We start from the raw sequence: 15,881 nt of genomic DNA, 5'->3' as shown, positions 1-15,881 counted from the left end.
GGGAGAGAAGCGACGACCGGAAATGCGACTGCTGTTCGCAGGCTGGCACTCGAATGACAAGGTGACAAAATAGACATATCCTAACTTACCAGTCTTCTTCTGATAGAGGAATTCATGTCGTTTGGAGAAGTGCAATCAAAATTCCAATACTAGCAGATGTGCTTTCAATCGAGTATTTCAAGGCCGTCTTTCAACTGAATATCAACGTTCTTTCTCATTCGCGCTTTTGACAAAAAAACTATCTCTGGTGTCCTCTGCACAGCAGTGCTCAGCTGGGAGACTGGGGATAAGTAAGGCAGGTGCCTGTTACATTTTTGCATGATACAAACTTCCCTTTCGTTTTCTGAGTGACGGGTTTCTGCACTTTCAGTTTGACTACAGATGCTTACTTCAGACGAGGAAGATAATGTACCGCTCATGCAAAGGGCTATTGAAGGTATGTCTTGTAAAAGGGCTGAGAGAATATGCGATATATGAAGAGATTTGGTCATTGAAACGTATAATAAAATGCAATGCTTTGCTTGAGTGACCACCAATCAAATGGCTTTCAAAGACCAAAGCACAATTCCCAAAGCAACCTTTATTGAAATAGGTGTACATCCAAAGAATTGTATTTATAAGTAGCTGATGAAGACTTACGCTTACTTGAGCTTATTATTAAAACTTTCAAGTAAATATAAACGTCTGAGACAAAAATAATTTAAGAAGGTTCATGCACTAGATGCTTAAATGCCCATGCGTGAACAACACAGGATTCACAGGAACACAACTAGTGATTCTTCATCCTCAGTTTCGATTTTTGCTGGTCCTCAAATATTGTCCATCAAACTTTGACAGGTCATCATGACAAGTTTAAGTCCACTTCCTTCCCAGCTATCTTATACTTAAAAAGACACTGTGAAACAGCTTTTCGTAATATTGTAGTGACTTTTAGCAGAACCACACTACCATTAGTAGGTTTCCATTGAAAGAAACACCAGCGCGGGGGGGCTCTTTAGGAATTTTTGGGTTGGGATGTGCCACTGGAACCCTAGAACGGTTAGCCCATACCAGAGCTAGTTCAGCTGAATTTTGCTACCTTGTATTAATAGACTAAACTCCCCAAATCCCTCCTATCTTAGAGTTAAGCTTTTAGGCTGAGTTGCATAAATTTAAACTTGCCGATTTGATTTTTATATAATTATTTGTGAGTGGCAATTCCTGGTTTCCCTAGTCTAGGCTACAATCTTCAACCAATAATTGATCAGTTTCCTGGAAAATGATACCTTATTGTAGACCCAGATGCTCTGATTTATATACCCTATCCATGAGTAAACTGCTTGAAGACTATACCCTTCACATCACCACCATATAGCCCAGTTATATGGCAGCCCCCCTGCTCCCCCCATCCTCGGAGATCCAGGGACAGATAGTGGCGAGGGAAAGTCTAACGGGCGGGAAAATATGGCATGAAGAAAAGTACGAAGAAAAGTAAAGAACGGCGAGAAGAGCCCCTGGGGACAATGTCTTACCAGACCAGTTCCAAATGGTCGCCACTGTTCTGGCTTCTGATTGGGCAGAAAAACACAAAAGTTTTCTGGCACCAATCAGAAGCCAGAATGGCAGCGACCGTTTGGAACTGGTCTGGTAAGACATTGTCCCTAGGGGCTCTTCTCGCTGTTCTTTACTTTTCTTCGTGCCATATTTTTCCGCCCGTTTAGACTTTCCCTCACCCCCACTATCTGCCCCTGGGTCTCCAAGGATGTGCTCCCCCCAGAAGAAACACTCCTAATTTTTTTCTGATACGAAGCTAAGTTAATGTATTATATCCCTTGTTCAACCCATCCCGTAGAGCATGGCGAGTGCCAGCACAAGTTTTCTTTTCTTTCTTTTTGCCACTTCTACTTTTTGCAATATCGGTGCTTGGAAGGTGCACAGAGAATTCTAGTTGACGTCTGCCACACTCTGATGACTGATGTTTAACTGCTCACACTTTTTCTTTTTTGTTTCATTTTGGAATTAACTTCAGAAAATCCTTTTTGCCACTTGGAAGAAAATAACCTAAAATGGGTGGACACATTCCATGCATGGATACCAGTATTCTGTCACTGGATCAATGTATCAGCATATCCATGTCTTTAATAAAGTAATCGTAACTCACATAGGTCATATCCTCCTCCCATGACTCTGCATCCATTGCCATTTTGTGAATAAACTTCTATGAGTAGGTCTTAGGTGACTTACAGCTGTTTAAAAAAATAAATGATCCACTTCAATATACACTAAACTTACACAATTGTAGGTGATGAATATGCGGTATTAGATACAGAAAGAGTAACTGCATCCAGCTATGTCAGCGTCAGAGTAGAAAGGTAGTCGGCAATTGACACAGAAGTGGCCATTAAAGTCTTATTTGGTGATATTGTTCAGACACCCCTGTAGGGAGGTGTCTGGTGTCCAGTCTAATTTTCATTAAGGGTCTAATTGAGTTTCTAAATTTTTGTCCATTATATAAAATTATAATTTATTTAAATGCATGATATTCAAACCAATAAATTGAAAGTTTTTTCCCCATGTTGCTAAATCTTTTCCAGTAAACTATTTGCTCAACCAAAATCATATGTTATTATTTCCTTTTTTCTCTTACTAATAGCCAGAAACAGTAACTGTCGTGTTCAAGATTGGGTAGGCTTCCTTGTCTCTATTGGCTTGATCCTATGTGGAATTGCTTGCATTACAGTGATTAGTGTATATAAAGAGAAGGTTAAAGATGAGGTAAATTTTGGTCCACTTTATTTGTCATATAATAAAGATAACATATACACATATTTATTTCATGAACCAGCACTCTCTGATTTTTGGACTTGTTAGTGCACCATGCCTATTTGAGAGAGAATTTTTTCAAGGGTGTCACTAATAATATCAGTCAGTATAAAAGATGGACTGCGGACTGTGGACTGTGGACCATGGACTGTGGACTGTGGACTGCGGACCCTGGACTGCAGACTGGGTTTAAAATATAGACTAGGTTTAAAACACGGACTGCAGACTAGGTTGGAAAAAACTATGCTAATTGGTTCTAGGTAAGGTAAAATAAGATCAAAAGATCACTAAATAGCACAACACATGAGTTTAAGTTGTATTCCAAGAATGCTGCCTGGTTCTCCAAATCCTGAGAATTTCTACACCCATTTTATAGACCTGGTCTCAGTTTCTAATATCCATGACAGGGGTCACAAATTTGATGTACAAGTTTACAAAGGTGTAAATTATGTCATCATTGCCTTGAAGGTCACGTTGGATGATATATTTTGGTTATTATTCATGTATAGGTGAGTAACCCCTACCGCCTAATACAGTTTTTTTGCAATTGCGGAACTGGCCCTATATTGACCTTCTCATCTGGGTTCTTCTTTCCTCGTATCCCCAAGGCTTTGAAATGGAATTGTGGCATCTATAAGAATTTTACTCTCCCTAACACCAATACTATTTTTTTAATTCGGTGCTTCTCAATTTCATCTCTTCTATTGGTTTAAAACTATAAATTGAATTCTCTGCAAACTCCTCATTTTTATGAAACTCAGCATTTCATTTTCAGTTGCCTTGAGTAGCAGCATTATAACCTTCCTTGCCCGTGTAGCATCCTTTCCTTCTCCAGGCTGACGTTGGGGAGAGTAGACCGCATGACCAGCCAAAGGAATGTTTGTGTGTGAGGCAAGGAGCTGGGACTACTGTTTTAAGCTAGTTGATTATTTGTTTCTCTCAGCTTTACCTTTCTAAAGCTGTTTTTATAACCACAGTCTGTAGTCCATGTTTCAAACCTAGTCCGTGTTTTATACGCAGTCTGTTGTTTCTAGTCGTCCTTATTTTATACATACTCGGTGTTTTATACCCTGTCCGCAGTCTGTAGTCCATATTTTATACTGATCACTCTTAAATAATATATAGAAATTCTCATTTGTACATGTAAGTCAGACACAGTTGTACATAAATATTTCTTTCTTTTTCTTTGCATAAGAAAAGCATAACAAAAGTTTTTTATTATTAGTTATAACCAGAAACCGGTACTTACAGACATTACAAAAGGAAACTTTACACAGACAATACAGTAGAATCCCTATTTCTTGAAACCTCGGTTTTTTCGAAATTTGCGATAGTTCGAGCCAAACCTAACTTCCTTTCATCAGTCAAATACTGTAATTGTACCTTTGATTTTTCAAACCTCCCAATAATTCAAACCAAAATAATTGCTTTTCCAGTAGAGATTCAAGAAATCAGGATTCCACTGCACAGAACTGTACAACAATATTACTTTGGTGTCTTACAGTGATCAGTCTACATATATAACTGTGCTACACTGCAATAACATAATTTATCAAAAATGGTCTTAAAGGTCTGTGTCAGCTCCAATCAGTCATAAATTATCATTAGCATTATGACTGCTGGGAGCTACTTAGTACTATTTTTTGTCGTCAATGAGGCACTTATTTGAGGGAGGTGCTGCTAAGACTAATATATGTTACAGGTAATAAAAAATTTGATTTCAGATGGAAATTTTTTTACTTAGGTTGATTCTCAAGTTCTTTGTCTCCTAGGGCTAGGAGATAAAGGAGATTAAGAATCTACCTAGATTAAATCAAAACTTAATCTGAAATCAAATTTGACCTGTAACGTATTTATTACATACGTACAGTAACTGCATGTCAAGTCAAGTTTGTGTCACTATTGATTATATGTAGCTGTAACATCAGAAGATAATATTTGTGGCTGGTTTATGTTACATCAAGAGGATAACTTTTATGAGGAAGGAATTTGAGGGGAGGTAAAAGAACATTTTCTCCACTTGACCACTGCCCCCCTCCCCCCTCCCCCACCTCCAAGAACTTGCTGGAAGCCCTATTTGGGCAATATACATTATGCTAGAGCAGTTTTCATTTGAGTGTCGAAAAGTAATTGGTTTTGCACTTTCTACACGATGCGATTGGCTTAAAAGATTCGCGCCACCTTTTCATCCAATCAGAAGTAAAACCAAAGCCAATTGTGACGCGCTTGCATGCATTTTCCCGCGCTTTGCGTCAGCCACATGTAATTACTTCGAGTTTTGATTGGTTCAATGTATTGTCTGTGTCCTATGTGATTGGCCAGAGTAATTACTTTGGTTTTGGTTTTACGACACTCAAACGAAAACCACTCTATGCATGTATTTGTAGGTAATGATTCATACCAAAATTCCAAACATCAAAGATATTCAAGATTCCACTTTCTTTTCTCTTTAGTATGGAGTGGTACTGGATGCAGGGTCAACTCATACCAACATGTTTGTGTACAAGTGGAAGGTCAGTGATATTATCAAAGGTACAGCACTTGTGAAACAGATTGGAAATTGTACAGTCACTGATGATGAAGGTAAGCGTTGGCTCGTCAAAGTTTTGTCCCAGTCTTTATTCACTCAAAGTGTCGGGATAACTACTTCAAAGCTCAACTTGTTATTCTGAAATGCACTTCAGAATGTAGTATTTAAATTGCATTCAGATGGACTGCCAGACCTAAGCCTAAATTTGAATAAACTACATTTTTCTTTTCATTGCAAAGTTTGAACAGTTGTAAAAAACATGTTGCTCAACTGAATAATAATACTCAGTTGAGCAGCATTGTGTTTGATTTATTTAATGTTTTCAAACAAAGAAAAGAAAAAGTTAGTTTAAAAACGGGTAATTTTAAGCATTGGTCTGGCAGTTTGGTTGGGAAGATGTCAAGTTGCACATACCACTGGAAGCAAATAATAATATTAGATGATCCCCATGACTGTCTTTGAAAAAGTCTTTTCCAAAGTTACTTCTTCGGTATCATGTAGTCATGTTTGAAATTTAATGCTGCATCAGGAAATTTCATGCTTTAATTGTACAGAGGATGAAAAATAAATGTTTCAGTTCTTGCTATTTAGGTTACAAAGTTGTTTTAGCCAAGGTTAATTCTCAAATTCCTATGACTCCTAACCCTTTATTCATTATTCATAATCCTGAGTAATGACAATCAGGAGACAGAGGAAATATTTTGATAATCAAATAAGCTAGATTTATGACATAAATGTACCATATTTTTTTGGCTAAAAGAGGCGGCATTTTTTCAATGAAAGTTTGCGTAATAGCTCTAAATCTGTTGTAATTTCAGGGTGAGTGTTTTGATAGGGGGGATTTTTTCGCTTTTCATCAAAATAATAACTTTTTCACTTTTGTTCAGATAGGTGAAAGACGTAGTTAGTGACCTTGGAAAGCATGTTGTTGTAGTTAAGGTGAACACTGCCAAAATTGTGGTTGCTCCTTGTAGCCGAGTATTTTAACTTGTTCTTTAGTTTCTTAACTTGAAAAAATTGTGTTGAAATGTTTAGGGAGCATCTTATAACCAAGTGGGCCTTATAACCGAGATAAACCAGTATTAAAATTTTTAAGAGAATGATGGTCGTGCTGAATTGTTGTTTTATTATGTTGTTGCTGTTGTAATTTATTGCCTTATTGAGATCTCATTTAAAAAACTTTCAGGACATGTGAGGGGTATATCAAGTTATCAGCAAAATCCTGAGAAAGCTGGGAAGTCATTAGAAAATTGTATTAAAAACACGGCAAAGAAGCTTATTCCATCATATGAACATAAAACGTCTCCAATTTACTTAGGAGCTACTGCAGGGATGAGACTGTTAAAGTAAGATTTAAAAAATGCCTTGTTAATTGTACTTATAGAGAGATTTATACGTATTATTTTTATATATTTAGTTTTTGTTAGTGCGCATTAGATAATATTTAAATGTTATTTTGAGCCTTGCAAATAATAAATTATTATTATTCATTATTATTATTATTACTGATATTCCTGCAAGGCTTTGCTCCAAGAAAAATTGAGGGAAGCTCTGTGCTCTGAACTTGCAAGTAAAATCCAACTTGCCCAGCATATGATTTCTATGAAAAAAAAAGTAAGATTTTTTAGTTGCTCAGGAGCAGAAGTTAGGCACCAGGGGCCACCATGGACACTGCATAAGCACAGCCTTGACCAGGTAGGGGCGGGGGGGATGGCTATACAGGTTATACAGGTAAAATTAACATATGTGTGGCTATGAAGGGTGGGACTATACAGGCATTTTTGTTTGCATTGGGATGCAGAATTCAGATTTTTTTTCTAGAACACCTGGGTCTCATCAGGGGGACCTTGTTTTGGTGGTGGACTATATGTTCTTTATTTGCTGAAGTCTAGACTAAAAAGACTCGACCGCGATTTCCTGTATCGGCAGATTTTGGTTCAAGTTACCTTTTACAAAAAGTTCCGGAAAATCTGGGTAGAAAGTAAATGGAACACGACTATTTGGGTCATTCCAGGGATAATTTCCGGCAACAACGGAACGTCTGATAAGGCTGTCCTCTTTTTCCGGAGAGAATGTTCCAAACGGAAATTCGTGGTCCATTTCTTCAAAGTCATCTTTGACACCAGTTTCAGGCCTTCGCGGTCGTTTTTCGGTAAATGGAACTGATTCGTACAAATGATAAACAAGATTCCGGAATGAAATTTACCAGTCTTGAATTTTGCTTATCATTCACCCAAACCGTGAACCGACCGGTTTGGCCGTGTAGATGGTAAACAACCTTTATCACATGTTTTCCCCCTAAGAAACCACGTGCGACATGGCTTTATCCCATCAGCAAAGATGGCGTGTATCGTGAATAAGGTCTGCTGCAGTTGAACATGGCCTGGTAGCCTGGTATAGGAAAAGCGTTCCGGAGTCCGACCTTCACACCCCTTCCCCAATAATTCGCAGAGTTTCCCCCCCCCCCCCCCCCCCCCGCCCCGTAGTAATATACATATACTCAAAGTCTTCATAGTAAAATAGGGGGTTCATTTTAAGTATATATTAATGTTGAACTTTTGTGCAATTTACAGTGAGACTGATTCATCAGCAGCCAATAAAATCATCAGTTCGGTTCGGCAAACACTAGGGAGTTCTCCTTTCATGTTTGAAGATAATTATGCACGAATAATCAGCGGTGAAGAAGAAGGAATTTCATCTTGGGTCACTGTAAACTACTTGAATGATGCATTGGTTAATTCAAAGGTATTTGATGATAGCCTGCACGTGCCTTTTTACCCTACTACAAAGTAAGGCGAACTTTTTCTTTGATTTTAGTAAGAATCGTTGGTGATTTGAGAAACTGTGCCAATTCCCACAAGAGAATTGTATTGGGTTTCTATACACCACAGAGTTATCAAAAGACTCAAAAGAGTACCTCGTTTCTTCAATTCAATCATCGTTTGATTAACTGTCCTCAGACGAAGCTACATGCTTCTTGTTCGCCAACAGTTTATAAGACAGACACCGTCGATACCGGTCCAAAGTATCCGCATAAGAGAGGCGTCCACTTTGTACGAAGTAAAAAATATTAGTCAGGAACTAACTCTAGGCGAACCCCCTAGGAAGGTATCTCCCTCCTTACCGGTCGTTTCGCTGTATATTGAAGTCGTATCGCAGCAGAGTCTTTTCCCATCAATTTTGGACAAATAGAGAAAACGTTGGTCTAAGCGATGTTTTATGCGTGACATCCAAAAAACGGCTGCGAGGGAGACTAGGTTAAGAGCCGTTGCGCCATTTCTGTACTCTATACTTCTTTTCGCGGATACTTCTTGCGCTGGATTAACTCACTTGCGGAAAATTAACCTAATGGGCAAGGACGTTCACTTGGCTTCAGATCGATAAGCTTCAGGAGTAGGTAGAATGACGATATAAATGTTTCTTTGAACCGACTAACCTTTTCTCAGACATGAAGGTAGTCTGTTTCCTTAAGCAGAGAAACGAAGCGAATAGACATCAGGATGCAGGGAAACGACCGGACACCCCTCAGTCTTGGGGGTGTACGTTAGCAAGAGACTTTACTGTATTTGAGCTATTAGATATAACATTGCTATAGTTCCAAACTATAGCAATGATTTATAGCGGCTATTTGTTTCAAAACTCTGTCTAATTAATTTTTTGCGTTTTCATTATGGAGAGGAGAAAGGGTATGTTACATCTTTCAGATTTTAATCTAAAGTAGGCTGAAACAAATAATGGATCATTACATTATGAAGTTTGATAATACTGGGGTTTGAAGGCGGGGAAATTAATGGTTCATTTTTCGTTCAGGAAACAAACCAAGACGAAAGCAGCAGGTCTATGAACAGACAAACTTTTGGAGCTTTAGACATGGGAGGTGCCTCCACGCAGATCACCTTTGTTCCTACTACAACTGCGCCGAATTCCGTGAAATTAACATTATATGGAAAAGAATATTCAGTATACACTCACAGCTTCTTGTGTTATGGTTTGAGGGAAGCACAGAGAAGGTTTTTAGCTCAACTTGTCAAGGTAATGCTACGTGTAGGGTGTGACCTCATCGAGACCATGTTCACAATTTTCACCAAAAAAAGGAAGGTGATGACTGCGATGTGACAGCGTTTTTCATTCCTTGAAAAAAACAAGAGAAACTGCAGTGAATTTTAAACAACCTCCTTGACACCGCAACAGAAGAGAAGAGAACAGTTACTGTTTGCGACAAAGGAGTGTCAGCAGTTTTGAAGTGTTCTTAAGGAGAGGTCCAACTTAATATGCAATTATTGTACGCTGAAAATTAAAAAGATCTGTTTCAGCCCCAAAGTGCCAATTCAGCCCTGCAGTCCAAAGTCTGATTCAGCCTCTCGTGCAGCCATTCGAGCTCCATTCAACAGCCCCGTCGAAAGCCTATACCAGCCCATGCTGGGACTCATTTCAGCCCTTGGGTCCAAATCAGCCCTAGGTAATGGGACCGTATTGGCCCCTTATTAAGGGAGCCACATCATTAGAATCAAAAATAGGACTGTATTTTACTCACTGAAACGGCCCTATTTTTAGGGCTAAAACAGATCTTCCTAATTTACAGTGTAGGTTTGCTTTAAAAAAAAAAAGAATCGTTTTTTCTTTGTTGTCCTTTACAGACTAAACTGACTGACACACATTTCTGGGTCTCTTGTAAAATGCGGTGTAAAAAAAAGAAAACCTTATTATTGACCTCAGTCAATCTCATAAAAATGTCTTCTCCCAGCTAGTCTGCTACTAAGTCTGCTACACAGCAGTTTTTAGTCTTGTCACGCAACGCTCCTCCCCACTAAGCGTTGCGTGACGACACTAAAAACGGCTGTGTAGCAGCTAGATACTTATACTTCTCCTTCTTTGGTGATTAGCTCCCAAAACAGTGCCCTACATATATATTGTGTACAACCCTAGGTTCTTTGGCTGTGTCTTATCGCTAACTATTTTGTATAATCTCTCTAAGGATGCAAAGTACACAGCAGTAGTTTACAATCCTTGTGCTCCCAGGGGTTACCTGAAGATTGTCAATTCTAAATACCTGTGGGGATCCCCATGCGTAAAAGGAACAGAAGCAAATGACACTTTACACAACGTGACAGGGACTGGAAACTACTCTCTCTGCGCCACCGAAGTCAACAAACTGTTTAACTTTACATCTTGTGCTGGCAACAAATATTGTTCCTTTGATGGAGTTTATCTGCCACCCACTGATGGAGATACATTTTTGGTGAGTTCCTCTCCACGCGTTTTTTAACGAGCGCTGTTGCCCAACGAGAGGCCATCAAACAAAGTACCTAGAAGAGACCTTTAGATTCGAGGACTCGACGAGAATGACTACGAGAACGAGACTGATTTGACTGGAAGTTTTTTCGCGTATTCTCAAAAAATAGACACCCCGGAAAGCTTCATTGTTATGTTTTTATTATCCGGAAAAGTTAGCACTGTTATCTTTAGTGAAGGAGGTTAAGCCCTCTCCCGATCGCAAAATGATAAAACTTCTAACATTTGGTAACTTGTTTCCGCCACTATGACATAGAAGAATGGCAACAGCTATCGCGTTTCCCGCCGGGCAAGCACTACTTGGTATTGGAATATCTCATACTCAGAGTCGTTCTCGTCTCAGAATCTAAATGTGTCGAAAAAGTCGTTGGCGACGGCAAGGAGAACGAGAAGCCTTTGTCTGTGATGTGGTTAACAGCAGCTTCAGATGGCTAAATTAAAGTGAAAGGTTTTTTTTGAAAATGAAATGTGAAAATTACGACTGTGAAATCCTCATTATATTTTCGTTAAAACACCGTTCTTGGAAAATTGTTACGAATTTTCAAAACTAAGGTTAGACTTAGGGTTTAAGGTTAGGGTAAGGGTTGGTGTTAGTTCAGGCAGATTTCCTTTGACCATAACCAGCAATTGCGGTTTACAGAGCCTTTTTAAAGGTCACGTGAACGTAAATCTAAACAAAACAAGAATACCCTGGTTGCACGCTTTCTCAAAGAGTGAAACAGTCCTAACTAACGCTAATTTTTTTCAAAAAAGAAATCGCTTTGATTTAAGTCGCGTTGTTTATTGTGAAGTAATACTACCCTCAATTTGTGTTAACTTATGTCGCATTAATTTTAAATACGTTAATTGACATGAGAGTTAATTTTCTATAGTCTATATATTTAATTTAGTTGTTATGGTGTGTGTCTTTAGGCTTTTTCCGCTTACTATGCCGTCGTTAAGGATCTTAATCTCACAAACAACCCGTCACTTGATAAACTTCAGGCGAAGACAATGAATGTTTGTAGGATGTCTTGGAGTGAGGTAACAAATGCGCTCTTTATTTTCTTCTTATTTATTTATTCGAGTCATTTTATACACTCTGGCGAAGAACTTTGTGTGGTTTAGTAAATTGCCCGTATTAATATTCTTTTTGTCCCGAGCTCTATGATTTCCTGGCAGTTGATTTTTCTCCCAAAAGTGATCTTGTTTTCTTGCTAGGATTGTTCCTTTAATTCTTTATCTTTTCTTCGTTTCACGTGGTCCTTTTTCTCTCCTAGACCAAACAGCCAGATGACATAGGTAACACTTAAAGTGTCCATTAGAAAAATCGTAAACGTAATTGCATAGTAATTTATTGTAATTTAACAAAATCCCAATCTTTTAATGGAGTGTCCTTTTTTTAGTGAACGTTACCATAGTGATAGCAAACGTATGAATCTTTTCTTTTGCAGATTAAGGAAATTCCTTCCCCAAGCCTTGATATTCTCTCCTTTTACTGTTTTGACGCACAGTATATCCTCACAATTTTATCAAGCGGTTATCACTTAAACAACACTAAAGCAAACTTGACATTTGTCGGTTCGGTGAGTAAAATGAGCGTTTTTTTTTTTTTTTTTTTTTTTTTTTGCGGAGGTGCCAGGTTGAGCTTCCTCCATAATACGGACAGCTCTCTTTTGCGGACTGCTAAATACAAAGCTTTAAAAACTCTCTTAGCCCTACCTCTCTCGCGCGGCTACCGCTTCAACATGGTTACCGTATTTACTAGAATAAGCGCCACCCCAATGAAGCGCCGCCCACGAATTTTGAGACAAAAAGTTAATAAGCTCCGCCCCCGAATAAGCGCAGTTGCCCTGATAAAATCAAAATCAAAAGGCGTTGTTGGTTGAATAGGGAAACTTGAATGGATGTGTTGAACGTTTTTTTACTTCTTTGGTTCGCGCTTTTACATTCGCCGATTCCTAACTAAAGCTCGCCTACCTGCAGACGTCTCCTATTTCTTTTATGGCACGCGTACAACGCCATGGAAGGAAATCTGGATTCCGGAGTACGGCAAATTTTTGCTTGTGGAGTCTGGGATCTAAGAATTTTTTTGCGGAATCCTGGGCTTTGGAATCCGGAATACAATTCAAGGAATCCGGAATCCCACTAACGCGTGGAATCCGAAATCCAGGCAAGTTCCACTGACAAGAAGAATCCAGAATTCATGTCGTGGAATCCACAATCCAAGACTGGATTCCCTTACATTGGGCAAAAATTAAGGCCTACTTTATTGTCTTTGTTTTCAGATAAAGAAACTTTCTGTTGGTTGGGCTCTTGGATTCATGATCAACGCCACAAACCTTCTTCCCCTTTTACCGCCGACCTCCGTGTCTATTTCTCGTATCCAAAGTAGTGTTTACCTGGCTGTTGTGATTGTGGGTGCTTTACTCATCAGTGCAGGCCTGCTTATTTGTATAACGTCCGCTGGCAGAGTGCATAAAAGACGACAGTTACAAGTAGGAGGACTAGTGCTATGAACGCGCAAGAATTTTGAGCTTTTTTTGGTCAAAATTAACCCATAGTACCTTTTGGATGCTTTCCATTTTGCCAAGAGAGTGAAACCAAACAGTCAAAAGCCAGTGGAATTATTAAGAGAAAGTTAAACAAAATTAGGGCCATTTATACGAGGAAAAATAAGACGCTACATAAGACGCGTCTTAAATAAGACGCGAACTTTCCGCATAAACGGCACATTTCGTCTAAAATAAGACGCGGCTTAGCTAAGACGCGTCTTATTAGATAAGACATGCTCGTATAAATGGTACAGTTCGCGTCTCATTTAAGACGCGTCTTATGTAAGACGCGTCTTCTTTTTCCTCGTATAAATGGCCCTATTGTTCCCAATCGAATCCAAACGACCCATTTGCGTTTCGACCGAAATTTGATTACTACTTGGCAAAGTCGGACTGGAAACGAGAATGTTTGGAAATGGAAGGGCAAGTATCGGTCGAACCGGACCGACCGGTCAAAAAAGACCAACTCTGGAGGTGACCACTTCGACCGGAAAATTCCCAGGTGGACCGAAATTTCCGATAATCTTGGTATAATGGAAAGCAGCCTTTGTCTAGACACCAATTATAATTGTAGGGAGGGGGACAGATTTTTTTCTGTTCTCCATAAAATTTTGAGGGGAAAGTGAGAGAATGACTGATCTTGTTTTTTGACCAGATATTTTCCTTTACAATTTGCTACAACAGATAGTTTTTGATGTCTGGAGACACAAAAACGTTTTTAAGGTCGCCTGTTCTTCACCTTCAACTCCTTTTTAAGATGTTTTCTCTCCGCCTGATCATTACTTACAATATAGGATCATTCGTATCCAGAAGCGACCACGTACTTTAGAATTGATGGTGAAATGAGGCAACGAGTAGAAGTGATTAACTGGCTTATGACCCGAAATTAACTGAAGTCGGTAGACTAGAAAAAGATAATCAAGAAGGACGTATGCGTATATGGCGTAATTTGCAACAAAGAGATTGTAGCGTATATTTTTAGATAGGATTTTAATCGAATTTTTTCCAATCGCAGTTCTCACTAGCGATTGAACGGGAGGCTCTTGTACTTCCAGGGGCGGATCTAAGGGAAGGGTGCAGGGGGTGCGCACCCCCCCCCCTCCCCCCGAGATGACCTGCGGTTTTCTAATATAACTGGTATTCTGCAAAAAAAAAACTATGTGGTTTATTGGTGTTGAAGTAGAGCAAGAGACGAGTACACCCCCTCCTAAAAAAAAATCCTGGATCCGCCCCTGCTTCCGGGTACATTTTTACTGTCTGAAGCAGCGGAGTCCAATTCGGTGTGTAATCATACGAGTGTTTAACAAAATCACGATTTGTTTAATCACGAGTACGATTACTGACCGAATTGGACGACACGAAGTTCTGTAACCAAGTAATCATGACTTTAACAAAATCTGTTATATATAAGGCTCTTTTTAAAACCAAAACACAATAAATTCCAAGAGTTATTTTGCTAACCATAAAAAATAGCCATTTAAGCTCGCGCGTGATGGCGCGTATTGTCCAATTACTTAGGCATGACGCGTACTGCCCTATTAAACTGTCCTATTAAGGCTGAAATCAGGGCAATTGATAACCAATCAGATTTGAGAATTTTGTTATAGTTATGATTAACTGTTTTACCATAACTATAACAAATTTCTCTAATCTGACAGCCCTGATATCAGTATTAATATAGACCCGTAAAAAAACCCATATTAGAATGACGACGACTATCGCGTTTTCCCGCCAAAATGAAGCTGGATCACACGTGAGCACTACTTAGTACTAAGAAAATCGCACACTCGTAGTCGTCCTCGTCTTGGAATTCAAAGATCTCTGTTAAGACAGGACGCGACATGCCTAATAACTGTTCAGTCCGCATCATCGCCCGCTTTAATAAGACAGTTGCTCTCAAATGGGCTCCTTCGTCCTTGCAAGACTCTCCAGAGATCTTGTGTTTTTTGCTAAATAAAAATTGAAATTATGCACAACTTAGTTGGTTCGTCCTAATCTCGTACCCAGATCTCCTGTTGACGAAGCCGGGTACGATATTAGGTTCGTCCCATTCTGGCAGAAATCATCCTCTTCATTTATTGTATTCATCTCAGACTGAGCTCTGAACTCCCCTTCTCTTGAGCTCCTATCCAACTCACTCTCCAGAGTTTTAAGGATCTGAGTAAGTTGGGACAATTAGAAGATGACGTAAAATTTCATTGGCGTCATGCAAGTCAACCGGAAGTAGGGTCTTTTCCCTTTAAAGATGCCTTGATGCTACCAAATTTGTCTTGCTAATTGACGTAAAAGAATTGCCCAAAACTGGCAAGAGGTCACTTCCGGTTGACGTACGTCGCTCAAAAACGCCTTTGCTTAAGCTCGCTATTAAATCCCTACTAGTGTGAAGGAGTTCGAGCTTTAACCACAATTTGTCTAGCCAAAGATACGAGGCTACTTCGCGTCATGTGTTACCCCGAGAAAATAAAATTAACGCGAGTTTTCTGGGAATCATTTAAGCTCATTTGTGATGCAAATAAACACTTTTCAATGTCTTTGACGACATGTCACTCCTAACTTGAGCTAACTGATGACTCCTCATCTGTCGTATCCAGTTTATCCCATATCCCGCCTTGGAAACAAAGCTCTTCAGGGTCTCGACGTCCAATCTTATCCCGCTTCCCCCCCTCTACAATTGCTCGTATCTCACATATCATCTTGTAAGCCACATCCCCGCATCCCTCCAA

At 39.3% G+C, this 15,881-nt stretch overlaps 1 protein-coding gene across 1 annotated transcript; it reads left to right on the top strand.

The window, feature by feature from the left end:
- Positions 1–328: 328 nt before the first annotated feature.
- LOC140934034 (ectonucleoside triphosphate diphosphohydrolase 8-like) lies at positions 329–13,279 on the top strand. The gene is made up of 10 exons (XM_073383717.1): positions 329–436; positions 2,633–2,754; positions 5,256–5,385; positions 6,519–6,678; positions 7,906–8,077; positions 9,143–9,364; positions 10,308–10,571; positions 11,537–11,647; positions 12,058–12,189; positions 12,892–13,279. Exons 1-10 carry the CDS (start codon positions 382–384, stop codon positions 13,120–13,122), a joined length of 1,599 nt encoding a protein of 532 aa, XP_073239818.1. The 5' UTR covers positions 329–381; the 3' UTR covers positions 13,123–13,279.
- Positions 13,280–15,881: the final 2,602 nt, after the last annotated feature.

The sequence above is a fragment of the Porites lutea genome, chromosome 4, assembly GCF_958299795.1.
Source record: "Porites lutea chromosome 4, jaPorLute2.1, whole genome shotgun sequence".
NCBI lineage: Eukaryota > Metazoa > Cnidaria > Anthozoa > Scleractinia > Poritidae > Porites > Porites lutea.
This window is presented reverse-complemented; position numbering and strand designations above follow the sequence as displayed.